This window comes from Bos indicus x Bos taurus, chromosome 22 (assembly GCF_003369695.1).
Source record: "Bos indicus x Bos taurus breed Angus x Brahman F1 hybrid chromosome 22, Bos_hybrid_MaternalHap_v2.0, whole genome shotgun sequence".
NCBI classification, from domain to species: Eukaryota; Metazoa; Chordata; class Mammalia; order Artiodactyla; family Bovidae; genus Bos; species Bos indicus x Bos taurus.
This window is the reverse complement of record NC_040097.1, coordinates 45,882,642-45,908,097: the sequence shown is the minus strand read 5'-3', so window position 1 is coordinate 45,908,097 and position 25,456 is coordinate 45,882,642. Positions and strand designations below refer to the sequence as shown.

Here is a 25,456-nt window from a genome sequence, read left to right as displayed (position 1 = left end):
TGAAAGAAAATAATTCCACAAAATGAACTTACCCACGGAAAGCTGGCACCTCAGCCCATCCTTGCCTCCTACCTACTTTTGGGCTTTGCTGTGAGCACCAGTTTTCAAGCCCTACACGATGCCATCTTTACTGGGAACCCGAGGATGTGTGCAGCTGCTACTGGTTGCTGACCCTTACCTCACTCTGGCTGGGTGTCAGTCATGCCCTCATGGGCAAAGTCCCAGAGCCAACAATAGGGTAACCCAGCTGATGGAGCATGGATGTCATCAGACCTGACCGACCTTCTACAACCACTCTCCAGAGAAGCCCCAGGGAGTGGATTTAAGTCATTCTGGGAAGCTTCCTACATCAAAGCATGTGCTACATGCTAAGTCGCTTCAGTTGTGTCTGACTCTGTGTGACCCCATGGACTATAGCCCACCAGGCTCTGTCCATGAAATTCTCCAGGCAAGGATGCTGAAGTGGGTTGCCATGCCCTCCTCCAGGGGATCTTCCCGACCCAGGGATTGAACTTGCGTCTCTTATGTCTCCTGCATTGGCAGGCAGGTTCTTTACTTTAGCACTAATGTCACTTGGGAAGCATCCATTCACCTAGTACACTTGTATTACAGTTCTACTTCATGTCAAGCCCTCGCTGGGCTTTTCTGTGAGGGATTCGCAGATGAGTAAGAAATAATTTCTGTCCTAGAATAGCTAATTAGGTCTGAGTTGGAAGGGAGGGAGAAGGAAGAAGCAAAGAATTAAGCAGAGTATTCTCATACCTTGTGGGCAAGAGAGCACTCGGGTAGGAATCAGAAAGTTCAGGGATGCCTATCAACTACAGGCTTCTGGGCAAGTGACTTTCTCTCTCTGAGCCTTGGCAGCCGCGTCCACAAAATGGGTGTGATAACCTCAGCTTGGCCCAACTCACAGGGAAGGCATGTGGTGAACCACTATATTAACATGGAATATGTGGTTGAAGGTATTGTGATAAAGGAATAAATATGTTGATTACAAACAGGTATATTTGTACCCCGGCAAGGGGCTGCTGAGTGGTGAGAAGGTTACACACCCCTCACCCACCTTAACTGAAATCAGCCCCCTCATGAGGCCCTGAGCACGAGGCCCTGGGCAGATGTACGGAAGGGGAGACAACACATGTCTGGGGTGACTGGAGGGGGCCAGAAGGTGTAGGAAGAGGTGAGATAAACATCATTTTTCTCCTGCTGGGCCATCAGTGGAGCGTAGTAGAAAGAAGCTGCTCTGAGATTTGTCACCACATTGAATCAGTGACTCGACATAGGCACCTATAGAACTTGTGAATTGGGCAGCCAGTCTGTGCTCTAGGATTTCCAACTCTAAAACCCTGGAGTTGGACCAGACTAATGCCCTCGTGGGCCCAGCCCAGAATGGGGTGAGCTTTGCCTAAGGATTACAGAGAAACGGAGAAAGAGAGACAGCGAGTGAGACAGAAGCTGAGGCTGGGCCAAACCAGGACTCCTTTCTCTAAAATCCAGTTTGTCAAGTTTGGCTAGACTCCGTCAACAAATTAACCAGCTGCCTCTCCCATTCCTGTGTAGTGTGGGTAGTGCTGGGTACTCTGCGTGCAGAGGCTCAGAGCCAGGCATCAGGGTAGGCTGGAGGGACTTGGGGAGGCTCGTGGCGGGGGAGACAGGCCTTCAGGTGGCTCGTGGAGGACAGGCTGCATGCAGAAGCTTGGCAGATTCACAGTCCGTGCTCAGCTGAAGAGAGAAGCAGGTGTTTTAAAAATGTGATGCCACTTTTCACTGTAGTTAATAAATGTGTTCAGTGAGTTAGGAGTATGTCGGAATAGTAAAGATTGTCAAGTCACAGACCTGTAGTCCAAGGGCACTGTGCCCTATGGGAGAGGCCTGTGAGCATCCTGGCTGGCTGGCATCAGAGACTGAGTCCACCCCTTCCGCAGGTCAGACAGTCTTATTAAAGAGAGCAAAGAGAATGAGCTCAGAGCCCCCCGTCTCCCTCAGCTCCCTTGGACATGGGCCAGTCCCGCTGCTCCCTGGCCAGTTTCTCTTGCTGCAGTGCACTGCACTCACTGCCTTGGCTGCCCCTGGAGCTGGTGAAGGACACCTGTCAGCTATCTCTTGGGTGGAGCGCAGTTCCTCTCTATGAATCTGGGTAAATGTTGCCCAGCTGTCTGCCACCCGGGCTTCTCAGCAACTGTCCCTGCAGCAGAGCAGAGAAAGGGGAGTCGAGAATGAAAAGCTCAGGGCATGAGGTTGGCTGGTACTGCCATGGGCCAGGTCAGGATTGGGGTGGAGAGCAGGATGATGGACTGGAAGGCAGTGGAAGGATGTGGACCTACCTGGTCAGCCCTTCCTGGCATTGGAGCCCATGACTGACTTCCTCTGACTGGAACCTGCCTATTCCAGGAAAAGGCCCAGCTTTTACTGGGAAGATGCCTGAGTGAATTTTAGGGAAACCTGGCCACTCATGCAAAGACACCTGCCCCAGTATCCTGCCCTGCCCACCATGATGAACTGTGGCTGGGAAATTAAGTCAGCAGGAAGCAGATGGGTTGAAATATTTCAAAAGAGCATGAGATGATTTGAACATCAAAAATGAAATGAAAGTAGTACTCATGAGTCTCTACCGATATATATAAATAAATAGGACCAACTCTTAATGGTAAAATTCAAGTTAATAAATGTAGAAAGAATGATGGAAATAGAAAATCACCATTCGGCAAACACCACAGTAATAATTGTTGTCAGAAAGCATCATTTGATGGGTGCTAAAATTAGTAGTGAAAGTATAAGAAGATACAAGATATTTACATAGTTTCAAAATACCTCCCCACAGGATGCTTATTAATTACAAAGGGTTAATCAGTATTTTCGCTGAAGAAAAACCTGGCAGAAGCCACCTTACCCAGTGATCAAAGTTAGCATGGTCAGTAATGGGCTATATTGAAATCAGTTACCTCTGGTATGTAGTGAGCAGGACACATCGCTTCTCTGGAACACATGTTCCTACCCAAAATGCATAGCCTCAATCTAATCATGAAGAAGCATCAAACCAAAATTTAGGTTCATTCTACAGTTCTCTTCAAAATGGTGAAGGTCATGAAAGACAAAGCAAGGCTGAGGAACTGTCCCAGAGCGGAGAGACCATGGAGGCACCACCGCCAAATGCACAACGGGGTTCTGCTTAGGATCCAGGACCAGAGAGGACACTAGTGGGACAGTTGGTGACATTCAAGTAGGTCTGTGGATTAGTTGAAGTATTATTGTTGTTTAGTCACTAAGTCATGTCTGACTCTTTGATGACCCCTTGGACTGTAGCCTGCCAGGCTATGTCCATGGGATTCTCCGGGCAAGAATACTGGAGTGGGTTGCCATTTATTTCTCTAGGGGATCTTCCTGACCCAGGGACTGTACCCACGTCTTCTGCATTGGCAGGTGGATTCTTACTGTTGAGCTACTAGGCAAGTCCAGTTAATGATATTATGCCATGATATTCATGATTTAGATAATTGTGTTATGATTATATAATATGTTAACAAGAATTCTATGCACAATTTTTGCAAGTCTAAAAATTATTTTAAATTTAAAAATTAACATTAATTAAAAAATTAAAAAAAAATTAAAAAGGGGGTGGTGAGGAAGAAGCCCAAGTTCTAGAACCTAGCTGTTCCCCTAGATGGAACCAGGACTCTGTGGCCTTATTCTCCCTATTGGTAATTAACATTTGCCCCAGAGAGACTTGGAAACCCACTCACGAGGAAGGTCCCTTGCTCCCCACTGTTGGGAGTGGAACCCATCACAGGCTTGGCCTCCTGTGGCCTGTGGACCCCAGAGAAAGGCAAATGTCTGTCTTTGTCCACCTCTCTGGGGACACTTAGTTCTCATGCCTGTCTGAGGGAGACACCAACCCCACCTCCCCAAAAAGATCTGAAAACCAAGGCTCAGAGAGGTGAGGCTACATTCTCTAGGTCACACAGCACGTACGTAGCCAGGTTCAAGCCCAGCTCTGTGTGACCCTATCGCCAGTGCCTGTAACCACCTGCCATTATTCTGTTAACTGCTCAGTTCAGATAGGGGCCGTGAGCATTCACCAGGCATCTGCTTTGTGTCAGGCTGGCAGTGGGGTTGGAGATGAAGGTGGCTGAGACTCACAGTGGACCACAGGTGCCATCCTGGTGGAGAGGTAGGTACCCTCATACTGCCGAGCGCGTGACGGGCAGTGTGTTCCACACGTGTATTCATTCACTCGGTCTGCATTTGCCTGGCCCTGGGCTCAGCCTGGTGGGTCACATATGGTCCTTGAGCAGACATGAACAGACAGCTGGCTCTGAAGAGATTTATGCTGTGATGGGACTGGCGGGGGGGGGGGGGGGGGGGCAGGGAAGGGGAAAGAGTGAAGTTGGCCTGAAAAGTCTGGTAGATGAGAGAACTGATGTCACTATGGGTGAGCCAGACACAGCTCTGATTGTGCGGAGTTACCGTCAGAGGAGAGTTGGGTGGTGGGGCAGGGAGCGGCGGGGGGCGCAGAATCCAGGACCGATGAAGCTGGAGGCTGGGAAGACTACTTAAGATAGGGGACAAGAGTAAGTGAAAGCCTGGAAGCCTGGACTGAGGCGTTTTGTGTCCTTGGCCCAGCCGCAAGAGAATGGTTCCAGAAAAGTGTGATTGGGGACACATGTTTTCTAAAATAATTAGTGTATCTTTGGGGGTGGTGATCTTTCAACGAGGCGGTCATTTGGGCTTGACTCAAGTTCAGTGTGCAGCTGAGGTGGGGCTGGGGCAGGCACAAGGGATATGCAGAGAGGATGCGGGCAGGAAGCCGTCTGGGGAGGGGAAGAGCTTATAAAGAAGAGTCACTCCCTCCGTGCTTCCCGAGGAAGAGGGACGCAGACGCTGCTGCTCTCCTCCTGGTTGCGAGGTGGGCGTCCACAGGCAAGTGGGTCTGGCTCTGGTAGGTTTCAGCCATTCTGGGAATGGGGTGGGTGGGTCCTATGTAGGGGTTACAGGGAGAGACCAGATCCTGTGGCCAGGAGAGGGGACAGGTGTGGGGAGAGACAGGAGCTAAGTAGGGTGAGCGTGGCACTCTCTCTTTAGGACAGCTGTTGGAGCAGTGGCCCAGGCAGCCGAGGAGGAAGGTGGCCTGCTGGCCCCTTACGCCCTTGACTCTGGCTCTGAGGATCTGCTTTGTGGGTTTGGGAAATCCCTGAGGGTTGGTACCAGATGAGGCTGGGTAACCTCAGCTGTTCCCTCTGCTCTCTGGGCTGTACTGTGATGTGGACAGATGAGGTAGCCTTTAAGGGGCCCCACTCCCAGGGCTGAGGTTTCCAGCACACATCTACACTTTCTTCTTAAAAGCCCACATCCTTCTCTTTTTATCCCCAAACCCTGACAAGATCTTAACCCTCCATCTGTCCCAAACAGCCCCAGGATATCCTTTTATCCATCCCAACTTGAGCCAAGTGTCATTTTAGGGCCTGGAGGGGAAACCAATAGTCATGTGCTAGGCACTTATTTAATTATTAACTAATATTATAGAAACACCACCAGGGAAGCATTTCTGAGTTGAGAAAACTAAGGCTCAGAGAGGTTAAGTAATTCGCTCATGGATGCTCAGCCATGAAGTGAACCAGCCTGTAGTCTGTTCCTCCATGCTGCACCATGCTGAGTATACCACTCTCCCTGGGGGTAGTGGCAGTGGGGTGAGTGTTTCATTTTTACCCCAGGATAATGGTGAAATGAAAACCAGGAGCTGAAGTGGTGAAAGTTCAGGCAACAAGAGAAGCAAAAAAAAAAGGAGTGGGGAGCAAAAATGATTCAAGAAAGATGTGAAAATCTTCCGCAGCAGCTCCTTGAAGAGCCGGGTTCTAAAATTACCTAGTTTTTATTAATTGAAGGAAACTTTGGGTGGAGGGGTTGTTGTTGTGATTTCATCAATGTCACAAACATCCCTGTTTCCTGATAAGAGCCAGGAAACATTGAGTAATGTGGGGTCCCAGGGAGCGTGGGGAGTGGGTGGGCCTCACGGATCCCAGGGAGCAGGAGATGGCATGTCTATCAGGTGGCTGCAAGGGGCCCCCTACTCCATGGGGACTGGGCAAGGCCACTCTCTTCCAGCCAGGAAGCCAGCAGGTGAATCTCACACCCAGGAAAGATCAGTGAGGCAGATGGGGACTCTGGGCATGGAAAAGAAAAGGTATACCAGCATGTTCCCAAGGGTTACTTTAGAGGGGGCAGGGTAGGATTAGGGAGAGATTTTTAGTCTCTTTTCTATTTTTTCTTCTATTTTCACATTTTACATTGAGCATATATTACTTTGGTAATCAGGAAAAATGCATATTAGAAAAACAAAGAGGGATCGTGTGTGCAGTGGTCCAGGACTCAGTGTTGAGGGCTCTAGGGTCAAACGTGCCTGGCTTGTGGTATGGCCCTGGGCTTCCTGTGAAACCAGGGAGGGCATACCTGCTCCCCTTCTCACAGGGAGGCCAGGAGAACCTGCAAGCGCTAGGGTATAAGAAAGCTTCCCGTAACTGTCAGGACTGGGTTGCATTGTTTTCATTGTGTTTTATACATTGCTATGAACCCAAATGCCATGCTTCTCAAGGGGGGCCATGCAGAGGGCAACTGTCGATTCTGTGAGTCTGAGAGGGCTCACAGCAGCTCCCACTGCATGGTTCGAGCCTCCAGATCTTGAGCCAGCTTCCGGGACTTGATTTCTAATCCTGCAGTACACTCGCTGTGTGTCCTTGGGAATGTTACCTGATGTGCTCAGCGTTTTAAGTTAAATAAACAGGGTGACAGTAAAGAGTCTTGTATTCCTTTCTCAGTCCTGAACCAGTCAGTTGTTCCATACAGGGTTCTAACTGTTGCTTCTTGACCCGCATACAGATTTCTCAGGAGACAGGTAAGATGTTCTGGTATTCCCATGCCTCCACAGTTTGTTATGATCCATACAGTCAAAGGCTTTACCATAGTCAGTGAAACAGAGATAGATGTTTTTCTGGAATTCCCTTGCTTTGTCTATGATCCAGCAAATATTGGCAATTTGATCTCTGGTTTCTCTGCCTTTTCTAAACCCAGCATGAACATCTGGAAGTTCTTGGTTCACGTACTATTGTAGTCTAACTTGGAGGATTTTGAGCATAACCTTATTAGCATGGGAGATGAGTGCAATTTTCCAGTGGTTTGAACATTCTTTAATACTGCCCTTCTTGGAATTTGGGATGAGGATTAACCTTTTCCAGTCCTGTGGCCACTGCTGGATTTTCCAAATTTGCTGGAATATTGAGTGCAACACTTTGATAGCATTATCTTTTAGGATTTAAATAGCTCTGCTGGAATTCCGTCACCTCCACTAGCTTTATTGACAGCAGTGCTTCCTAAGGCCCCCTTGGTTTCATACTCCAGAATGTCTGGCTCTGAGTGAGAGACTACTCCACTGTCGTTATCCCAGTCATTAACATCTTTTCTGTATACCTCTTCTTTCCATTTCTTCTTGATCTTTTCTGCTTCTGTTAGGTTTTTTACCATTTCTGCCATTTATTGTGCTCATCTTTGGATGAAATTGTCCTTTGATATTTCCAATTTTCTTGAAGAGACCTCTCATCTTATCTTTTCTCTTGTTTTCCTCTATTTCTCTGCATTGTTCATTGAGGAAGGCCTTCTCATCTCTCCTTTCTGTTCTTTGGAGCTCTGCATTTAGTTGGGGGTACCTTTCCCTTTCTCCCTTGCTTTTCACTTCTCTTCTTTTGTCAGCTATTTGTAAAGCCTTCTCAGATGACCGCTTTGCCTTCTTGCATTTCTTTTTCTTTGGGATGGCTTTGTTTGCTACCTCCTGTACAATATTATGGACCTCCGTCCATAGTTCTTCAGGCACTTTGTTTACTAGATCTAAAACCTTAAATTTGTCACCTTCACACACACAAAAAATTGTCGCCTTCACTGTATATTCATAGGGAATTTAAGTTGTACCTGACTGGCTTAGTGGTTTTCACTGCTTTCTTTAGTTTAAGCCTGAATTTTGCTATGAGGAGCTGATGATTTGCCACAGTCAGCTGCAGGTCTTGTATTTGCTAACTGTATACAGCTTCTCCTTGGAGAAGGAAATGGCACCCGACTCCAGTACTCTTGCCTGGAAGATCCCATGGATGGAGGAGCCTGGTAGCCTGCAGTCCATGGGGTCGCTTTTAGTTGGATAGGACTGAGCGACTTCACTTTCACTTTTCACTTTCATGCATTGGAGAAGGAAATGGCAACCCACTCCAGTGTTCTTGCCTGGGGAATCCCAGGGACGGGGGAGCCTGGTGGGCTGCCATCTCTGGGGTCGCACAGAGTCGGATACGACTGAAGTGACTTAGCAGCAGCAGCAGCATACAGCTTCTCCATCTTCGGCTATAGAGAACGTAATCATTCTTTGGTTTTGACCAAATACCAAAAGAGATTTTGGCATTGACCATTTGGTGACGTCCATGTGTAAAGTCATCTCTTGTGTTGTTGAAAAAGGGTGTTTGCAGCCTTTGCCCTGCTTCATTTTGTTCTCCAAGGTCAAACTTGCCTGTTACTCTAGGTATCTCTTGATATCCTACTTTTGCATTCCAATCCCCTATGTTGAATAGGATATCTTTTTTTTTTTTTTTTGGTGTTAGTTCTGAGGTTTTCTAGATCTCTCCTTCAAGGTTCACTGCTTTGTCATGTTGAAGGGGCTTGTGTAACTCAATGAAGCTATCAGCCATGCCGTGTAGGGCCACCCAAGACAGTTGGGTCATGGAGAGTTCTGACAAAATGGAGGGGGGAATGGCAAACCACGCCAGTATACTAGCCAAGAGAACTCCATGAAATGTTTAAAAGGCAGAAAGACTTGACCCCAAAAGATGAGTCATCCCCCCCCGCCCCCCAGATCGGAAGGTGTTCAATATGCTCCTGGGGAAGAGTGGAGAACTACTACTAATAGCTCCAGAAAGAATGAAGTGGCTGGGCCAGAGCTGAAACTGAAGCTTGGTTGTGGATGTGTCTGATGATGAAAGTAAAATCTGATGCTGTAAAGAACAGTATTGCATAGGAACCTGAAATGTTAGGTCCATGAATCAAGGTAAACTGGACATGGTCAAGCAGGAGATGACAAGAGTAAACATTGATATCTTAGGAATCCGTGAACTAAAATGGATGGGAATGGGTGAATTTAATTCATATAACCATTATATCTACTGCTGTGGCCAAGAATCCCATAGGAGAAATGGAGTAGCCCTCATAGTCAACAAAGAGTCCAAAATACAGTACTTGGGTGCAGTCTCAAATATGATATGATTCCAAGGCAGAACCGTTCAACATCACAGGAATCCAAGTCTATGCCCCAACCACTGATGCCCAAGAAGCTGAAGTTGATCAATTCTATGAAGACCTAGAAGAACTCTGAGAGCTATGGCCCTATCATAGTCTTTTTCTAGCCTCTAGCAGCAGGCGGTCAGAGAGCCTATTTGGCTGGTCCTTTCCTGTTGCTTGGTGCATCAGGCACTTAAAGGGCCAGCCTCTCTGGAGCTTCTCTGTTCAGCTGTCACTGCTGGCATGTGGGGAGACAGAGACTACAGTGATGGCTCCATCCCCTGCATGTAACTCTGCAGTATCACCTTGGCTCCATGGTTGCCTGGTTTTCCTCCACAGGGATTTCCCCTTGAGATCTCCTCCTTCACGCCCCATTGGTCCGTCTCCTCACAGTCAACAGCAGACCTTGCCTTGGGATTGCTCTCCAATCCCTACGTTCCAACTCCCAGCCCCTGTACTTCCTAGGGGACTTGCATCCCTGTCCAGGGTATGTATGGCTGCAGCAAGGATTGTCTGTGTGATTCTATTCCATTCACGCTGTCACAGCTCAGCTACTTCGCTCTCCAACAGCCTTAAATGCTTCTCCTCTGTCCTACACAGTTGCCCCGATGTAAGGCTCTGACCCCTATTTCAGTTCCTCTACCCCCCAGGTGCAGGTCCAATCCTGCTCACTCTCCTCTTTCCCCCCTACTTCCTTCATCCTACTGAGTTTTGCGTGGTTCTATATATTTTCTTCCAGTGGTCAGGTACTCCTGCCTGCTCTCAGCTGGTGTTTTGCAAGATCTTTTGTGTCTGAAGGTGTATTCCTGATGAATCCGTGGAGAGAGAAGTACTCCACGTCCACCTGCTCCTCCGCCATCTTGTTATCCCAAAAAATACTTTTAAAATAACCAAAGCAAGGGAAATCCTCAAGTGACAGAAGTAAAGGGAGCTCAAAGCCAGAGTGGGCACACTAGCTATTTACAGAAGAAGCAAGCCCACTGAAGAGAAGCTCTTTTAAAAAAAAAATTGGAAAAAAAGAAAAAAAAAAAAAATTGGGACTTCTCCAGTAGTCCAGTGGTTAAGACTCTGTGCTTCCACTAAAGGGTGTGGTTTCAGTCTCCGGTCAAGGAACTGAGATCTCCCACGCCATGCAGTGTGACCTTAAAGTGAAAATTATAAGTCACACAAAGAAGAAGAATTTTAAGCCACACGTGAGGAAGGGTATACAGACTCAATAAATAGGTGAACTGGTGTGTGCTGAGTCGCTTCAGTCGTGTCCAACTCTGTGCAACCCTATAGACTGCAAGCTGCCAGGCTCCTCTGTCCATGGGATTCTCTAGGCAAGAATATTGCCCTGCCCTCCTCCAGGGGGTTGTCCCAACCCAGGGATCAAACTCACGTATCTTACGTCTGCCTGCATTGGCAGGTGGGTTCTTTACCACTTGTGCCACCTGGGAAGCCCAGGTGAATCGGTATCCCTCAATAATAAAGAAGACACAAATGACTGTATCAGTCTTGATAAACGATGAGGGATAAAATAAAGAAGAGAAGTGAATACTGTGAGAACACCTGAGGTTACGTCACCTACCCAAGATGACCGCAGTATCACGGGGTAGCCTTGGGCTGCCCGCACTTGTACTCCTAGTCGCTAGCCCGCAGGTACTGGTGTAAATGTGGAGAGTCTATTGGCCAGCCCAGAAAAGGGGCTCCAGTGGGTTTGGAGAGAGGGCGGGAAGGCCTGGATCCATCTCCTGTGGCTCACACTGCTCTCTGGCCCGCAGAGCTCCAGGACTGGGTGCGTCCTCCCACCATGGCCACCACCGCCTCCCCTCTGCCGCCCACCACCAAGGTGGCCAGTTCTGAGAACAGCAGCTCCTTCTATGACTATGAGTACTACCTGGAGGACATGATCTTCATGCTGTGCAGGAAGGACGAGGTGCTGTCATTTGGCAGAGTCTTTCTACCTGTCTTCTACAGCCTGATCTTTGTGCTGGGCCTGGTTGGAAACCTCCTCCTCCTAGCGGTCTTGCTCCGGTTCGTGCCTCGAAGACGGATGACCGAGACCTATCTGCTGAACCTGGCCATCTCCAACCTCCTGTTTGTGGTGACACTGCCCTTCTGGGGCATCTCTGTGGCATGGCATTGGGTCTTTGGGAGCGTCTTATGCAAGGTGGTGAGCACCCTCTATACCGTGAACTTCTACAGTGGCATCTTCTTCATCAGCTGCATGAGCCTGGACAAGTACCTGGAGATTGTCTGCGCTCGGCCCTACCACCGACTGAGGACCCGAGCCAAGAGCCTGTTGCTTGCAGCCAGTGTGTGGGCTATGGCCCTGGCTGTCTCCATTCCTGACATGGTCTTTGTGAGGACACATGAGAACTCCCCGGGCGTGTGGGAGTGCTATGCAGATTTTGGGGGACATGGGACCATCTGGAAGCTCTTCCTCCGCTTCCAGCAGAACCTCCTGGGGTTTCTCCTCCCCCTCCTTGCCATGATCTTCTTCTACTCCCGCATTGGCTCTGTGCTGGTGAGTCTGAGGCCCCCAGGCCAGAGGCGGGCCCTGAGGATGGCCGTAGCTCTGGTGGTGGCCTTCTTTGTGCTGTGGTTCCCGTACAATCTCACCTTGTTCCTGCACTCGCTGCTGGACCTGCAAGTCTTTGGGGACTGCAGGGTCAGCCAACACCTGGACTATGCGCTGCAGGTGACGGAGAGCATCGCCTTCCTGCACTGCTGCTTCACCCCCGTCCTCTATGCCTTCTCCAGCCACCGCTTCCGCCAGTATCTCAAGGCTTTCCTGGCCACTGTGCTCAGAAGGCAACAGGCCCTGCCGTCCAGCTATTCTGAGAGTAGCGGGCTCACGGTCCAGGAAGATGTAATGGGCATGAATGACCTTGGGGAGAGGCCGGCTGAGAGCTCCCCGACAAGGCTCTCGATCTCAAGCGGACTGCTGAGACTTGATTCCTAATCCTGTGGTATACTTGCTGTGTGTCTTTGCGATTGTTACTCTCCCTCCCTGAGCCTCAGTTCATCATTTGTAAAATGGAAATAATAATAGTGCTTGTCTCAAAAAGTCTTTATGAGGTTAGTGTGTACCGTAACACACATAAAACTTGATGATGAAGTTGGGGCTGGGTGGGACTACCACTCACTTGTTGTTTTCTTTGAGAGGGAATGTAATTTTTGGTTTTAGAAATATGGACTCTGGCAAATTCTCTGGCAGTCCAGTGGTTAAGACGCTGCACCTTCACTGCCAAGGGCATGGGTTCAGCCCCCCATCAGGGAGCTAAGCGATGCTGCATGATCCAAAAAAAACAGGCATGAATTTTGGATTTTAGTTTCTGGTGTGCTACTCACTTGCTCTTGGGCCAGTTCCCTAGTCTCTGTGCCTCAGTATTCATAGCTATAAAACAGGACTAATAATCATGTTTAATTTCTATAAGTTAATAGGATTAAATAGGTTAATGTATGTGAAGCTCCTTGTTCCTGCGCCCAGCACACTGTCAAGTGTCCATGGTGTTAGCTGCTATAATAGCTGTACCACATTTAATCCCACAGAATCCCTTGTCTTTGCCGTAAGTCTTATTTACTTTATGATGAGAAAACAGCCTCGTGGAATTCAAGGGCTCTGGATAAAGCCCTGACCTTGTCTTGTGGCTGCAGGGCCTGAAGGTTTAAGCCTAAAGGCATCCCACACTGTGCAGTGGAGAGGAGACCTCTCCACTGAGGTCTGACCCTGAGCTGGTCAGACCTGAGCTGGTCTTTCCTGAATTCTCTCCCTGCGTGCCATTCCCATGGCCCTGGACCTTTTCCCTCTTGTCCTTATGTGGCTCCCAGTTGCTTTTCCTGTTTTTCATTCACATACCGTCAGCCCCACAAGCAGCCTTCCATTCAGGCATCCTGAGCCATGGCAGCGTGGTCTCCTATCACTTTTCCATTTCTAGTCTCCAGCCTTCACCCCTATCTTTTAATGAGCTAGCCCAGACTCTGGGCCTGGGTTCAAATCCCCACTCCCCTACTTACTAACTGTGTGACCTCAGGAATGTTCTCTCAGTTTACTCACAGGCAAAATAGAGATAGCAGTAGTATCCGAGTGGTATTGCAAGGCTGAAATGAATGAATACATGTAAGGTTCTGAGAACAGAGCTTGGCCCACGGTAAGTGCTATGTAAGTGGTGGGTATTGTTGTTGTTGTTGCTCTGGTGGTTATATGTAGAATAGAGTTTAATATCTGATGTTTTGCTGAACCCAGGAGGAAGAAAATAGAGATCCCAGTGCAGTTACCAGTTCCCCAACCCCAGGGCACTTTCCACAGCCTGACACTGCAGTCAGAGTGTGAGTCACTTCACAACACCAGCCTCAGCTTTTCCAGCCACAGCTGAGCCAGGAAGGCAGGCTGGAAATGCTGGAGTTATCATCGGGTGGGGGCAGAGGTCCTATTGCTAGCTGAGCCAAGATGAGTCCAGACCTTGGGACTCCATCTCTACCACTGTCCTCTCAAAGCAGTCAGAGGAGACTTCTGAGAGAGGGGAGGGGGTGGGGGAGAGGTGTGTGTGGTGGTCACAGGGAGGTCACAGGGAGCTGGAATTGGCTTTGAACTCAGCTACAGTGGAAATAGTGGGGGCTATGGGCTGGTCATCCTCCATGGTCACTGGCTCCCAAGGTCACTGAGGCAGGGCTTGCCCAGGCTGAGGAAGTATTAATAACTCAAGAAAGGAGGCTTTTGGTTCCGTTGTATGCAGGGCACCAGTGGCGGAGGGAGGAAGCAGGCCAGGAAAAGAGGCAGAGTAGGGAGAGAGAGAGAGAGGCCTGACTATGCTAATTAATTCCATGGTCATTTGTTGAGTACCTCTCAGATGCTAGCCTGTGCCGGGGAGTTCCAACCTCTGGGAATCCCCAGTCCAGCAGAGGAGGCAGGTGATCCTCACACGGCGACTGTGAATCTGGGGAGGTGGATTTGAGGCTGAGGAGCAACCTTCTGTGAGTGCTCGGGGGGCTGGGAAGGGGGTTTCACCAGGCTAGCGGCCCAGGCAGGCTTCTGGGAGGGGAGCATTAAGGTGGCCTTTTTAAAGGTTATAATTTCCAAATCCTTTTCCAGGGGAGCCAGCAGAATTAGTGTCCACTTGAAGTGATCTCCAGTGTTACTCTTTGTTTTATATTATGAAAGCTGGTGTGGCCTCTTGGGGTCACGTTTGATCTTGTTTGTTTGTTCACTGGTCTCAGCTGCACTGTAGGCAGCACACAGCATGGGAGTGCTCTGGGGGCCTGGCAGGGGCCTGCATGTGACCGTGACCTCCAGGGCCCTCGGCTGGGGAGGAGGGCAGCTGTGGGGCTGATGTGAAAGGGGGACAAGGAGGTGACACAGACAGGGAGACAGCAAGACAGGCAGGTCTGGCCAGGCTCCATGGGGTCCAGATCGGGGTCCTGGTAAAAGTTTAACAACCAACTCAGCAGTGGCGAGCGAGGGAGGGGAAGGCCCAGTATGCGGCCTTTGCCGTGGTATAAACGTTCCCACTGTAACCCGTTTCAAGCTACTGACTTATCACTGAAGGTGGAGCTGGTTAATTCCATGATCGTTTGCTGCAGGCCTCCCGCATGTTGCATCACTGACTCTCGCCAGCCAGTACAAGCCAGGCCCAGCGTATGGCAGACTTAGAATCTCCTCTGCCACCCCTTGATGAGGCCAGAAGCCCCACTATCAGAAGCTCACCCTCAAATTCAAGTTTGGTTCATGTTAAAAAAGGGAGCTGGGGGAAAAGGGTATCACCAGTTCTGTTAGCGAGTCTGAGCTTGTGCTGCTGCTGCACACAACAGGGGACAAAGGAATAGAAACTTTATTCAGAAAGCCTGCAGACCAAGAAGACGGTCAACTCGTATCCCAAAGAACCATCTTTCCTAAGTTAGAATTCAGGCTTTTTTTTACACCCCAAGGGGAGGGGGTGTGACTGGATGTTGCAGACATCTGGGTGTCAGCCAGACCCTGGTGGGGACAGGGTAATCCTTTGTTCTTGCAATTATCCACATGGGATTGCTCAGATGTTCCTGTAAACCTTCAACAAGACACATGTTATTTTCTGTTCCATAAATTTTTGTCTCTATATGAATGCAAAGTGTTATGCCTTTAAATGGTCAAGCCTGAGGGACAGTTAGGAGTGGGGTAACAGAGACATGAAGGGCAGTCAGAAACATGGGGTCCATGGCTCAACACAGCCTCTGATGATTCACTGTATGCTTTGCACAAGTAGTTCCTGTTCAGTGAGTCTCCATTTCCCCACCTGTAAGCTGGAGGAGGTAGACACCATGCAGTCTCACTCTCTCAGTCTGAGATTCAGAGGGCACTCGAGGGTCACAGGAAGTGACCCTATTGCCACCGTGTCAGATTACCACAAATTCAGTGGCTTAAAACAGCACAGATGTACGATCTTAAAGTTCTGGAGGTCAGAAGTCTTAAAATGGGTCATCAGGACCATGTTCCTTTCAGAGGCTCAGGGAGGATTTGTTCCCTGCCTCTTCTAGCCTTTAGAGGCTACCTGCACCCCCTGTCTTGGAACCCAGTCCCTCTGACCTGTTTCCATAGTCACATTCCCTTCTCTGCTTCAGACACTCCTGTGCTTAATAAAGTAACTCAGTCATGTCCGACTCTTTGTGACCCCATGGACTGTAGCCCGCCAGGCTCCTCGGTCCATGGGGATTCTCCAGGCAAGATTGCTAGAGGGGGTTGCCATGCCCTCCTCCAGGGGATCTTCCCGACCCAGGAAGATCCTACCTCCCCTATAAAGGACCCTTGTGGTTACAGTGGCCCCACCTGGATAATCTAGGGTATTCTCCCTAGCTCAGGGTCCTTAACCACATCTGTCATGTCACTCTTACGTATAAAGGAACATATCCACAGGTTTCAGGGATTAGGATGTGGATATTTGGGGAGGCCACTCCATTGACCATAGAGAAGGTGTTTCCCAAGGAGGCTCCATAAAGCCTTCAGGTGATTAATGGTGGAATCTACAAAGATAAGACTAGCCAGTGAGGGTGAACCCCGGTCAACCAAGACCTCCTGAGCTCAAATCATACCTCTCTCAAGTGGGTCCTTTTGATAACTGCTAGACAGGGCAGAAGAGAGGCAGAGAATGAGATGGGGCTAGGGCCACGGTACTGTTGCTGAGGATGAAGCCCTTGGATCCAGATGCAGTTCAGCCAGTGACTTCCTGTGTAACTGTGCTGAAGTTACTTTGCTCCTGGGTTAAGCGGGGCTGGTGGGTCCTTCCTGGTTTGCCTTATAGGACTACCACAGTTGACAAGAAGATGCCTGGCCAGTTGTCATGTGAGTACAGGAATGCTTATTGCTGTTGTCATCTTTGTTGGTATTGATGAAGGGACAGGAGGGGTTGTGGCCCCAGAGGTTAAAAGAATGTGGAAAGAGTCCCAGGGTGAAAGATCAGGAGGCTTGTAGCCCCCAGAGAAAAAGAATGGAGCGTTCCAGGTAAAGGGAGCCTTGTAAAGGTGATCTCGTCCAGCTGGGGCATGCTGACCCTGACCTCTGGCTTTGATCAAAACAATCATCAGATTTGGTTGTTTATTAAAGTAAAAGACAGGGACTTTGAGAAGCCAGATCAGGATCAAGGTCAGTGCTGACAGACTAGAAGAGCTGTTATTTAATTAGTGGTAACTCCTGACTGGGCTTCCCTGGTGGCTCAGTGGTAAAGAATTCACCTGCCAATGCAGAAGACGCAAATCCAATCCCTGGGTCAGGAAGATCCCTTGGAAAAGGAAATGGCAACCCACTCCAGTATTCTTGCCTAGGAAATCCCATGGACAAAGGAGCCTGGTGGACTACAGTGCACGGGGCCTCAAAAAGAGTTGGGCATGACTTAGCGACTAAATAACAACAACTTCCTGACTGAAAACCCTAATTAGGCCCACGTACAGAAGGGCAGTCCCTCCTCCCAACCCCAGCAACTCAGACTCACAAACCAGCCATGTGCCGGAGGATGTCATGACTGCTGCCCAGGAAAGTCAGGGGCTCACACACAGGAGACCCCAGATGCACAGGAAGGGAGTGGAAGACCAGGAATGAAGGCACAGGGCCCAGTTCTCAAGTCCAGTCAGGAGCAGAGCCCAGCCCTAGTTAAAGCCGCCCAGGCTGAGGCCTTGGGGTGGGGATAGGGCGTTTATCTTCCCCCAATCTCTGGCCCAGAGGCCAGTTGACAGAAGCCCAAGGGTGGGGCAGAGGCTCAAGGAGTAGGAGGACTCCTGGGAGAGGTTCAGCCTCCGCAGAATGTGTATTTCCATCAATGGGTCACAGTGTCATGGATACTGGAAGAGTCAGCTGAGGACCTGAATCAACATTTCCTTCAAAATTCTACCTGGAAGAAAAAATAACATACAAAATTTCTACCAGAAAGGACTGGGAACAGTATTTCCAGTATATCTGCAAAAAGCTAAAATCTTACTATAGAAAACCTCTTGTAATATGAGAATCCCACCCATTAAAACAATAAATCATGCACAGAAGAAATACAGACTGGCACTGAACACATTAAAAAGTTAAACCTCATTTACAATCATAGGATAAGAAACAGGGAATTTGCTGGTGATCTGGTGGTTAGGACTCAGCATTCTCACTGCTGAATGCCCAGGTTTGATCCCTGGTCAGGGAACTAAGATTTCACAAACCATGCAGTACAGTTCCTCCTCCCCTGAAAGAATAAAAACTAAAATGCAGAGGAACAAGGTAGAGTTGATTTGTATTTCGGGGTTTGTGGCCCATTACCATTACCAGCCTACAGGCCTTATTCTGGTGACTGCACATGGGTGCCTGTTTGGCCAACAAATTCTTTTTTATCTCCTTCCTCTCTCCATCGGTGAACAATTTAATGTGTTGAACATGAAGTTTCTCTCCTTGTAGAACACAGAACAGGACTGAGCATAATCCTTGGTTCATGACAGGGTTTTTTACACTGGTTCATGTGAGGCTTTCTTTTAAAAATTACGCTTAACAGTACAACTAAAACCTGGGAAACTGCTGTCCAGGGGAACTTGACCTTAAACAGTGACCTGCTCCATCCCATGTCGCTGGCTTCTCCTACCCAGGTGGCCACTGTCGTGAGTCCTCTGCCTGTCTCTTACCTGCCTTTCACCTCTTTGTACTCCTTCATAGCATATGTTTGTATACTTCGTGAGGTTGTTTCATATATATATTTCATTTGTATTAATTTTTTTAAAAGAGTATTATATTTTTATCATGTGTGTATTTTAATGGGACCTGAGGACATCAGTGTGGAGGTAGAGCCACCTGGGGTGGTGATGGGGCTGCAAGGAAGGGGTCTGCGATGTCTTACAGTTCAGTCTTAGGAGACCGAGTAGCTAGTGGTGGGTGTTCAGTTAGATAGAGGAAAAGAGGCTGATTTGGAAGGTGGTGAACTCACTTCTGGGCAAAGCAGTAATTTAAGCGAATGTGTGCTGAGTGCCTCCTATGTCCTGGGCATTCTTCATAGAGCTTGAAATGCTCTGCCTGAATGATCACGTTTAAGCCTCATGAGAACCCCATGAAATGGGCACAATTATTAATATCATTTTAAAGATGGTAAAACTGAGGAATTAGTAGGTTTGTAGGTTCTGAGTCTATCAACATGATGGTTCATACCTTTCTGCTGCAAACCTAGAAGGAGGAGATAAAATATTTTTAACATATTGAATATTTACAAATGAAATTATTGACATAAACCTAAGTATTTATACATAAAATATTTAAAAAATAAATTTACTTTTACCTGAAGGGTAATTGCTTTACAGTATTGTGTTGGTTTCTGCCAAACATTAACGTGAATCAGCCACAGGCATACCTATGTCTCCTCCCTCTTTAATCTCCCTCTCATCTCCCTCCCCACCACACCCCTCTAGGTTGTTACAGAGCCCCGGTTTGAGTTCTCAGAGTCATACAGCAAATTCCCATTGGCTATCTATTTTGCATATGGTAATGTATGTTTCCGTGTTACTCTCTCCATATAGCCCATATATCCCATGCTCTCCTTTTTCCTCCACCCCCGCAGTGTCCATCAGTCTGCTCTCTATGTCTGTGTCTCCACATTGCTGCCCTTCAAGTAATTTCATCGGTACCATCTTTCTATGTTTCATATACGTTGCTGCTGCTGCTGCTGCTAAGTCACTTCAGTCGTGTCCGACTCTGTGTGACCCCATAGACGGCAGCCACCAGGCTCCCCCATCCCTGGGATTCTCCAGGCAAGAACACTGGAGTGGGATGCCATTTCCTTCTCCAATGCAGGAAAGTGAAAAGCAAAAGTGAAGTCGCTCAGTCGTGTCCAACTCTTCGTGACCCCATGGACTGCAGCCTACCAGGCTCCTCCATCCATGGGATATTCCAGGCAAGAGTACTGGAGTGGGGTGCCATTGCCTTCTCCGTCCATATACGTTAGTATATGATATTTGTTTTTCTCTTTCTGACCTACTTCGCTCCGTATAATAGGCTCTGGGTTCATCTGCCTCGTCAGGACTGACTCAAACATATCCCTTTTTATGGCTGAGGAATATTTCACCATGGGCTTCCCTGATGGCTCAGTGGTAAAGAATCTGCCTGCAATGCAGGAGATGCAGGAGCCCTAGGAGATGCGAGTTTGATCCCTGGGTGGGGAAGATCTCCTGGAGGAGGGCATGGCAACCCACTCCAGTATTCTTGCCTGGAGAATCCCATGGACAGAGGAACCTGGCAGGCTACATTCCATAGGGTCCCAAAGAGTCAGACACGATTGAAGTGACTTAGTATGCACACATGCAACATTCCATTGTGTATATGTACCACAGCTTCTTTATCCTTTCATCTGTTGATAGACATCTAGGTTGCTTCCATGTCCTAGCTATTCTAAATAGTGCTGCAGTGAACATTGGGGTATACGTGTCTTTTTCAGTTTTGGTTTCCTCAGGGTATATGCCTAGAAGTGCGATTGCTGAGTCACATAGTGATTTTATTCCTAATTTTTAAAGGAATCTCTGACTGTCTTCCATAGTGGCTGTATCGATTTGCATTCCCACCAACAGTCCAAGAGTGTTCCCTTTTCTCCACACCCTCTCCAGCATTTATTGTCTGTAGGTTTTTTGATGATGGCCATTCTGACTGGTGTGAGGTGATATCTCATTGTAGTTTTGATTTGCATTTCTCTAATAATGAACAATGTTGAGCATCTTTTCATGTATTTATTATCTATCTTATGTCTTTGGGAAAATATCTGTTTAGGTCTTTTTCCCACTTTTTGACTGGGTTATTTGTTTTTCTGGTATTGACTTGTATGAGCTGCTTGTATATTTTAGAAATTAATCCTTTGTTACTTGTTTCATTTGCTATTACTTTCTCCCATTCTGAGGGTTGTCTTTTCACCTTTATAGTTTCTTTTGCTATGAAAAAGCTTTAAAGTTTAATTATGTCCCATTTGTTTATTTTTGTTTTTATATCCATTACACTAGGAGGTGAGTCATAGAGGATTTTTCTGTGACTTACATCATAGAGGATTCTGACTGTGTTTTCTTCTAACAGTTTTATACTTTCTTGTCTTACAATTAGGTCTTTAATACATTCTGTGTATGGTGTTAGGAAGTGTTTTAATTTCATTCCTTTACATGTAGCTGTCCAGTTTTTCCAGCACCACTTATTGAAGAGACTGCCTTCACCCCATTGCATATTCTGGCCTCCTTTGTCAAAAGTATGGTAGCTACAGATGTGTGGGTTTATCTCTGTGTTTTCTATCTTGTTCCAATTGTCTATATTTCTGTTTTTATGCCAGTACCATACTGTCTTGATGATTGTAGCTTTGTAGTGTAGTCTGTAGTCAGAAAAGTTGATTCCTCTGGCTGTGGCTCCATTTTGCATGGTTCTATATATTCTTTTCCAGTGGTCAGGTCCTCCGCCTGCTCTCAGCTGTTGTTCTGCAAGATCTTCTGTGTCTGAAGGTGTATTCCTGATGAATCTGTGGAGAGAGATGTACTCCATGTCTACCTACTCCTCCACCATCTTGTTCTCCCAAAAAATACTTTTAAAATAACCAAAGCAAGGGAATCCTCAAGTCACAGAAGTAAAGAGAGCTCAAAGCCAGAGTGGACACACTAGCTAAATATAGAAGAAGCAAGCCCACTGAAGAGAAGCTCTCATTTAAAAAAAAAAAAAAAAAAGGAACTTCCCTGGTGGTCTAGCAGTTAAGACTCTGTGCTTCCACTGCAGGGGTGTGAGTTCAGTCCCTGGTCAGGGAACTAAGATCTTGCAAGCTGTGTAGCATGGCCATTAAATTGAAAAAAAAAATTACAAACCACACAAATAAGATTAATTTTAAGCCACACATGAGGAAGGGTTCAGTTCAGTTCAGTCACTCAGTCGTGTCCGACTCTTTGCGACCCCATGAATCGCAGCATGCCAGGCCTCCCTGTCCATCACCAACTCGAAGAGTTCACTCAGACTCACGTCCATCAAGTCAGTGATGCCATCCAGCCATCTCATCCTCTGTCATCCCCTTCTCCTCCTGCCCCCAATCCCTCCCAGCATCAGAGTCTTTTCCAATGAGTCAACTCTTCGCATGAGGTGGCCAAAGTACTGGAGTTTCAGCTTTAGCATCATTCCTTCCAAAGAAAGCCCAGGGCTGATCTCCTTCAGAATGGACTGGTTGGATCTCCTTGCAGTCCAAGGGACTCTCAGGAGTCTATACAGACTCAATAAACAGGTGAATTGGTGTGTGCTGAGTCGCTTCAGTCATGTCCGACTCTGTGCAACCCTATGGACTGCAAGCTGCCAGGCTCCTCTGTCCATGGGATTCTTTAGGCAAGAATATTGCCCTGCCCTCCTCCAGGGGGTCGTCCCAACCCAGAGATAGAACTCATGTCTCTTACATCTACCTGCATTGGCAGGTGGGTTCTTTACCACTTGTGCCACCTGGGAAGCCCAGGTGAATCGGTATCCCTCAATAATAAAGAAGACACAAATGACTGTATCAGTCTTTATAAACGATGAGGGATAAAATAAAGAAGAGAAGTGAATACTGTGAGAACACCTGAGGTTACGTCACCTACCCAAGATGACCGCAGTATCACGGGGTAGCCTTGGGCTGCCCGCACTTGTACTCCTAGTCGCTAGCCCACAGGTACTGGTGTAAATGTGGAGAGTCTATTGGCCAGCCCAGAAAAGGGGCTCCAGTGGGTTTGGAGAGAGGGTGGGAAGGCCTGGATCCATCTCCTGTGGCTCACACTGCTCTCTGGCCCACAGAGCTCCAGGACTGGGTGCATCCTCCCACCATGGCCACCACCGCCTCCCCTCTGCCGCCCACCACCAAGGTGGCCAGTTCTGAGAACAGCAGCTCCTTCTATGACTATGAGTACTACCTGGAGGACATGATCTTCATGCTGTGCAGGAAGGATGAGGTGCTGTCATTTGGCAGAGTCTTTCTACCTGTCTTCTACAGCCTGATCTTTGTGCTGGGCCTGGTTGGAAACCTCCTCCTCCTAGCGGTCTTGCTCCGGTTCGTGCCTCGAAGACGGATGACCGAGACCTATCTTCTGAACCTGGCCATCTCCAACCTCCTGTTTGTGGTGACACTGCCCTTCTGGGGCATCTCTGTGGCATGGCATTGGGTCTTTGGGAGCGTCTTATGCAAGGTGGTGAGCACCCTCTATACCGTGAACTTCTACAGTGGCATCTTCTTCATCAGCTGCATGAGCCTGGACAAGTACCTGGAGATTGTCTGCGCTCGGCCCTACCACCGACTGAGGACCCGAGCCAAGAGCCTGTTGCTTGCAGCCAGTGTGTGGGCTATGGCCCTGGCTGTCTCCATTCCTGACATGGTCTTTGTGAGGACACATGAGAACTCCCCGGGCGTGTGGGAGTGCTATGCAGATTTTGGGGGACATGGGACCATCTGGAAGCTCTTCCTCCGCTTCCAGCAGAACCTCCTGGGGTTTCTCCTCCCCCTCCTTGCCATGATCTTCTTCTACTCCCGCATTGGCTCTGTGCTGGTGAGTCTGAGGCCCCCAGGCCAGAGGCGGGCCCTGAGGATGGCCGTAGCTCTGGTGGTGGCCTTCTTTGTGCTGTGGTTCCCGTACAATCTCACCTTGTTCCTGCACTCGCTGCTGGACCTGCAAGTCTTTGGGGACTGCAGGGTCAGCCAACACCTGGACTATGCGCTGCAGGTGACGGAGAGCATCGCCTTCCTGCACTGCTGCTTCACCCCCGTCCTCTATGCCTTCTCCAGCCACCGCTTCCGCCAGTACCTCAAGGCTTTCCTGGCCACTGTGCTCAGAAGGCAACAGGCCCTGCCGTCCAGCTATTCTGAGAGTAGCGGGCTCACGGCCCAGGAAGATGTAATGGGCATGAGTGACCTCGGGGAGAGGCTGGCTGAGAGCTCCCCGGCAAGGGGGACAGAGGGAAAAACAGCCTGAACGGTCACACCACAGTCCATGAGAGCAGAGGGGACCCAGCTCCTTGGTGCATCCACTGAAATCTTCCCTTCAGAGGCCTCAGTGACCATGTTGCTGATCCCACTGGTCAGTTCTCAGTCCTCAGCCATCAGCAGCGTTCGCTCTCTCCCTTCCTCACCCTCCTCTTCCTTCACTGCCCTCCCGAAGTCCGTACTCGCTTGCCTGAAAGGCCGCCTTAGTTTAACAGCTGACCTCTGTGCTGCCCATCCTTGGGCTCGTGTGTCATCTGAGCTGCACCCAGCAGCCCCTGACCACAGCACCCTCAGCATCACTCCCACACCCTGCAGAGTAGTCAGATGTCTGCCACCCACCAGGCTTCCCCTTTCCCTGAAGCTCGGCTGGGAAAATATTATCATAATTTTGTTTAATATCACAGTCCTCATGCTGGCTCCAGGGGCTGGCTGTCAGGAGGGGCTGGAGGGTCTCCACCCATGAGAGTCCGCAGGTGGGAGGCAGAATAAACACATATTTCTGGTGGTCCAGGAGCTTCTCCCTCCTTCTGCCTCCCGTGCCCTCACTCAGGAGCCTTCAGGGGTCCCTCAGAGCCTACACCATCAAATCCAGGACCTCTGTCCAGTCTTAAAGCTGGACTTTTCACAATCAGAATCCCACACACCATTTCACCCCGACACTCCTTCTCCTGGCTTTTCATTTCCTGGGCACCACACCTGTTGCTGTTTCCTTCACATTCCCATCTCTGCTCTTCGCTGGTTGGCTCCCTCATGGAACAGGGGTCATTTTCCAGCCAAGTATCCCCTCACCCTTGTTTTGTAACTGAGTCCTACCTGCTCTGGGAAACCACTCCAGAGTCACTCTGTCCTGTGCTTTGGGTGGTATTTGGGTGGGGCACGGGTCTTGGGCCAACTTTGGCCTTACGTTTCCCTGATACAGTGATTCATTTAGGGATGGGCCCAGGCCCAGGCAGAGCTTGTGAAATGCAACTCGACTAGAACATGCTAGAACAGAGGCATGAAACAGAAGCCAGGAGGGTGTGAGGTCTAGGGCTGCTCCTCCATCAGCTCGAACTTCAGAAGGGGAGGTGACAGCAGTGAGTGAGCAGATCCTGGGGTCAATGCCAAAGCCCCAGAATCAAGGCCCGGCTGAAGGACATCCCAAGCCTGCACTTGACAGTGACACGAACCAAGGGATGTCTTTTCAGTTTGGGGTGGTGGTCTTCTGTTACCTGCGACCTAAGGATTCCCGACGGATATGCCCTGCCCGGATGCTCCATGTCTCCCTCGGTCGGCATCCTCCCTGTGCACCGATATGTCCACCAAGAAACCTTTCCCAGGGAGCCCCTGAGCCACAGTGCCATCTCTTTCTTGCTGAGCTTCTAAAGCATCACTGCTTTCTTCCACCTCCCAGCTGCTGCTGCTGCTGTCGCTTCAGTCGTGTCCAACTCTGTGCGACACCAGAGACAGCAGCCCACCAGGCTCCCCCGTCCCTGGGATTCTTCAGGCAAGAACACTGGAGTGGGTTGCCATTTCCTTCTCCAATGCATGAAAGTGAAAAGTGAAAGTGAAGTCCCTCAGTCGTGTCTGACTCTTCACGACCCCATGGGCTGCAGCCTACCAGGCTCCTCCATCTATGGGATTTTCCAGGGAAGAGTACTGGAGTGGGGTGCCATTGCCTTCTCTGCCCACCTCCCAGAGCCACCTGCAAAACCCAGCACAGAGCCTGGCAGACAGTAGTGCTCAGAACAAAATTTTTGGCT

At 48.9% G+C, this 25,456-nt stretch overlaps 2 protein-coding genes across 6 annotated transcripts in view; both read left to right on the top strand.

Moving 5' to 3' along the window:
* LOC113881004 (atypical chemokine receptor 2-like) overlaps positions 1-12,352 on the top strand; it is a 99,180-nt gene extending 86,828 nt beyond the window's left edge. For 4 of the 5 annotated variants that reach the window (XM_027523760.1, XM_027523757.1, XM_027523758.1 and 1 more), the window contains one exon: positions 11,064-12,352. In XM_027523760.1, coding sequence (XP_027379561.1) covers positions 11,093-12,247 — 1,155 coding nt within the window. In that variant the 5' untranslated portion in view covers positions 11,064-11,092 and the 3' untranslated portion in view covers positions 12,248-12,352. Of the gene's footprint in view, positions 1-4,830; positions 4,937-11,063 lie in introns of those variants that run through there. The other variant, XM_027523756.1, reaches the window with a different exon arrangement.
* A 1,496-nt stretch (positions 12,353-13,848) lies between these two features.
* ACKR2 (atypical chemokine receptor 2) lies at positions 13,849-24,222 on the top strand. The gene is made up of 2 exons (XM_027523761.1): positions 13,849-14,259; positions 22,535-24,222. Exon 2 carries the CDS (start codon positions 22,564-22,566, stop codon positions 23,701-23,703), a length of 1,140 nt encoding a protein of 379 aa, XP_027379562.1. The 5' UTR covers positions 13,849-14,259; positions 22,535-22,563; the 3' UTR covers positions 23,704-24,222.
* Positions 24,223-25,456: the final 1,234 nt, after the last annotated feature.

What these genes read in the sequence shown, in the direction of transcription:
- ACKR2 (XM_027523761.1), top strand. Translation starts at nt 22,564, where the DNA reads ATGGCCACCACCGCCTCCCCTCTGCCGCCCACCACCAAGGTGGCCAGT.